The sequence below is a fragment of the Abramis brama genome (assembly GCF_963993115.1).
Source record: "Abramis brama genome assembly, chromosome: 20".
In the NCBI taxonomy this organism is placed as follows: Eukaryota; Metazoa; Chordata; class Actinopteri; order Cypriniformes; family Leuciscidae; genus Abramis; species Abramis brama.
In genome coordinates, this window is record NC_139982.1 from 31,165,959 (window position 1) to 31,170,958 (window position 5,000).

At 40.4% G+C, this 5,000-nt stretch overlaps 1 protein-coding gene across 3 annotated transcripts in view; it reads right to left on the reverse strand.

Annotated features, from left to right (window-relative positions):
- Nucleotides 1–5,000, reverse strand: part of fbln1 (fibulin 1) — a 53,650-nt gene that overhangs the window by 46,248 nt on the left and 2,402 nt on the right. For all 3 annotated transcript variants that reach the window (XM_084095935.1, XM_084095936.1, XM_084095937.1), the window contains exon 2: nt 2,000–2,102. In XM_084095935.1, the coding sequence (XP_083952061.1) occupies nt 2,000–2,102 (103 nt within the window). The remainder of the gene's footprint in view (nt 1–1,999; nt 2,103–5,000) is intronic.

The following is a 5,000-nucleotide window of genomic DNA, read 5'->3' on the forward strand; positions in this document are numbered from 1 at the left end:
CACACTCGAAGCGCTCGACCAATCACAATACACTGATCCAGCCGACCAATCAGAGCACAGTGTGCTTTTCAGAAGGAGGGGCTTCATAGGCTACATTCAAATCCGATTTGTGTGCATATCCGATTGAAATCCGATCAGATTTAGCAAGTGTGAACGGATTTTTCAAATCTGTTTCAAGCTACATGCATTTCTGGAAATCCGTTTCAGTCTGACTGATCTGATCGGATTTCGTGTGGTTTATGTGAATTTTTCATGCCACATAAAATGTAAACGTCAGATGTTGTTATAGGAAAACAATGGCGAAACAATGCTGTGTTGTTCAAATGAAAATGGCAATATAACGGAGACGTGTTTGTAAACCGATGGAGAATCCAACGTGGAAAAAAGCCAGCCTCCCGGTTCTCCCGGCTACACATTGTAATGTTGTCAAATTTAAATAAGACAACGGGCCCTATTTTAACGATCTGAAACGCAAGTATCAAGCGCGAAACGCAAGTAACTTTGTGGGCGGATCTCAGCGCAAATCTAAAATGTGTTGGTCTGAAGTAGCTTCATTACTCATAGGTGTGGTTTGGGCGTAACGTGAAATAAACCAATCAGAGCGTCATCTCACATTCCCTTTAAGAGCAGGCGCGCTTGTTCCATGGCGGATTGCTATTATAACGGCGGATTTGCCAGGAGCGGTTCACAGCCGAGGAGACCGACGTTCTCGACAGGGCCGTAAAACACAGAGAAGTGACATTGGGGATGGAGAAACACACCCAGATTAGCTTCGGTTAAACAGGCGTATGATAATTTGGGTAAATGTGTAAGCTAGATTTATGCCTATTTTTTCACATCTTCATGGACACAACAATGATTTCCCTCATGTGGAATATTTTTCCTTGTAATAATGTATGGTTTTCTAAAAATGAAAACTGCTGCTTCTGTGTAGATGAGAGAAGCAAAGTGTGTGTGCGTTGTGCACACGCGACATTATGGCCATGCATGCGCCCTTAAAATAGCATCTGAATAACGCGCAACTGACTTTAGACGAGGTTTCTCCTGGTCTGTGGTGGAATTGTTTTCTGAAACTGCAAAATAGCACCAGGGAACGTTTGCGCCGGAACACGCCTCCTCTTTTCGCTGAACCGCCCCCGGGAGCGCAAGTTCATTTCCTAATTTACCGACGTGCGTCTGTGGAGGGAAAAGTCCGCTGTGCGTCGGGTGCAAAATAGGAATGATACATGCGTCGGTGTACAAAGTCAATTGCGCTGGGTGCAAGATAGGGCCCAGCATCTCTATTGCAAACCCCTCCATGTTGCGGTTGTTGTGGTTTTTGCCGTATTCCTACCAACGCAACGTCATTGCCATAGAAACCAATGCAGATATTCCGGAAAACGGAAGCCACACAAATCGGATCTGAACAGTTGCGGTACACAGTGTGGACGTCAATAATTTTAGATCGGATACACAAATAATCGGATTTGGACTAACAGTGTGAACGTAGCCATAGAGACAGGAAGTAAACAGAGCGTTACTGACAGACTGGGAAGAGAGGAGCCACAACAATGGAGAATATGAGGAAAATAATCAACATTCAAGCAGGAAAACCTGAGACTCAAGACAACATTAAGGGCATATTATGCCCTGTTTTTAACCCATAATTGCATGCTTCAGTCTGACTGGATGCATGCACAAGTTTTATCAGTCTGCCAGGAAACAAATGATGCTACTTATGCCTATAACTCCAAAACACTACAGGCAAGACCGGTGATTTTTCATGCACTAATCAGTTTTTTGGGGAGATTTTTGAACATTTCAGACCAGTGGAAAGAAAACATGCAAAAAAGTGTTTATTTTATTGCACTCGATCCGTTTGCGTCTGTTTGCGTAGACAGCATCTCTGACTATAATGGGTTCTGTTTGCTTTTGTTTAGACGGCTTGCTGAGCTAAAAAAAACTGATTCATCGCTGTTTAACGCATTTGCTGTGGAAATGCTGAAGTTGTGGTTCAAACCTGCAGGTCGTGGATCCAGAGATGAGCGGCAGACTCGTGCAGTCCTGAGACGCCTGGCCTCTGTCCTTGCCATCCTTACAGCAGTCGTCCAGCGATTTCTGATCTACGCACAACACACACACACACACACACACACACACACATGCAGATTACAGTTAAAGGGTTAGTTCACCCAAAAATTATAATTCTGTCAGTAATTACTCTCCCTCATGTTGTTTCAACCCTGTAAGACTTTCGTTCATCTTCAGAACACAAATGAAGATATTTGTGATTAAATCTGAGAGCTGTCTCACTCCTCCATAGGCTTCTCTGTTATTGAAACTTGCCGGCCCAGAAAGTTAGTAAAGACATTGTTAAAATAGTCCAAGTGACTACAGTGGCTCAGCCTTATGTTTATCAAGCGATGAGAATACTTTTTGTGCCCAAAAAAAAAAAAAAGACTTTAAACTATTCATTTTCTTGTGCGTCAGAGTGGAGGCTCACCATTGGCCAGCATCACACACGACCAGCGTCGGCCAATAGTGAGCCTCCGTTCTGACGTACAACCCAGAAGCGCTGCGCTGTTACACTACGTGAACTCACTCACACAAAAGAACTTGAAGAGTTGAATAAAGTCGTTATTTTTGTTGTTTTGCGCACAAAAAGTATTCTCGTCGCTTGATAAACTTCAGGTTGAGTCACTGTAGTCACTTGGACTATTTTAAACATTGTCTTTACTAACTTTCTGGGCCGGCAAGTTTCAATAACAGAGAAGCCTATGGAGGAGTGAGACAGCTCTCAGATTTCATCAAAAATATCTTAATTTGTGTTCTGAAGATGAACGAAAGACTGACGGGGTTGAACAACATGAGGGAGAGTAATTACTGACAGAGTTTACATTTTTGGGTGAACTTACCATTTAAAAGCCTGTAACTGACAACTTGACTTGAGACAGCTAGTCTAATTTACCCAAATATCTGCAAGAGTTGCTGCAATCACGTTAGTACATACTCAACCCAATCATCTAATCATATTCGTTTGATAATCCCTACAAAAAAAAACGATCTATGGTCGCTCTGCTTTTGGTGTCGCTGCTCCAAATGATTGGTCATTGATTTCATTGATTTCAAAGTCATTGAAATTGGAATCTTTTATTTAAAAAACTATTAGGGAATGTTTTTATCACAGCTTGGGAATGTTTTAAATGAATGTATAGGTGTGTGTGTGTGTGTGTGTGTGTGTGTGTGTGTGTGTGTGTGTGTGTGTGTGTGTGTGTGTGTATTGTAATATGTTAGTACTGTATGTCTTTCAGGAGATTTTAATCCTCCTGCCAGACTGTCGTTGAAAATAAAGTGAAGTTGAGAAAGTGACTTGCCTGGTTAAATAAATAAAGGTTAACTAGTTTTGTTTCATTTTACGACAAATTTGAAGCGTTTTAGGTTGTTAATCATCTGTCAGAGCATCTCTGCCTCTGTCTGACTAGATTGCACTGTTAAACCGGGTTTGCCGTGACTTGCCCTGCTTAGATCATGAATTATAATGATTCAGCTTTCTTACTAGCTCATCTCTGGCACAGTCTCTGGTTTGTGGTTCGATCGTGAGCGATAGATTTGACACTATGGCTGGCAAAGAATAAGAGAACAGGGTCCAAAAATGTCCTTATTTATTACCAAATGCAAAATGGTGGTTAAGTCAAGAACATTTACCAGCCATACATATTTTGGTAACACTTTTTATTTTAAAGAGTCGTTGTTACACGTGTTACATTTAGTTACTATAGTAATAATGATAAATTATGCATAATTATATGCAGCTAACCCTAAACTAAACCCTAACCCTATAGTAAGTACATATAGTTCATTATTATTACTCAGTACTTAAATGTATAATTACTCTTTAACACAGACACCTTAAAATAAAGTGCAACATTTATTTCTTACCAGCCATGAAAAAACTGTATTTTGCTTTATTTTAAATATAAATCAATATATTTCTATAGATTTCAGTCTCCATTTGCTCCCCTTTTAATCTGTGATATGCTGAATGTTGAGTTTCTTTGCAAGGAAACGGACATTAAAGGTCCGCGTAGACACCCTGAACTGTTGAAATCAGATGGTGGCATGACCTCTTTCCAATTAGGGATGGACGACACATGGAAAAACCCCTTAAAAATGTTACTGCCCCAAACCCTGCGGCGAAGAATAAAGACTCTTCCTGGACACTCGGTGGGAGACCTGGTCCTGCCTGGGGCCTTTCGTTTTTACTCAGTTTCAGAGCATTTACTTGAATTAGGGAGGGTGTCTGCACTTACGTGGTTTGCACACATTTCTATTCTATTCTATTCTATTCTATTCTATTCTATTCTATTCTATTCCTTTCCTTTCCTTTTCTTTTCTTTTCTTTTCTTTTCTTTTCTTTCCTTTCCTTTCCTTTCTATTATATTCTATTCCATTTTATTCCATTCCATTCCATCCCATTCTATTGCATTCCATTCTATTCTATTCCATTTTATTCCATTCCATTCTATTCTATTCCATCCCATCCCATCCCATCCCATTCCATTCCATTCCCTTCCATTCCAAACCATCCCATCCCATCTCATCTCATCTCATCTCATCTCATCTCATCCCATCCCATCCCATCCCATCTCATCTCATCTCATCCCATCCCATCCCATCCCATCCCATCTCATCTCATCTCATTTCATCCCATCCCATCCCATCCCATTTCATTCCATTCCATCCCATCCCATTCCATTCTATTCTCCCACCTACAAAGGTCTGTCTTTGCAAATCATGGCATCACAAAATTAATATTCATGAGCTTAGCTCATGCCCCGCCCACTTTCCAGATGGTGCAGATATTTGTTCTTGTTTTCAGCAAAAACTCGCTTCATTTTCATTCATTAATTTCCAGAAAATAAGTCATAATATCTTGTCATTTAGCATCTCAAGTAAAGGAATCTTGTTTTAAGAAGGTTAAGATATTTGTACTAAAAAACATCATTTTTTGCAGACTTTAT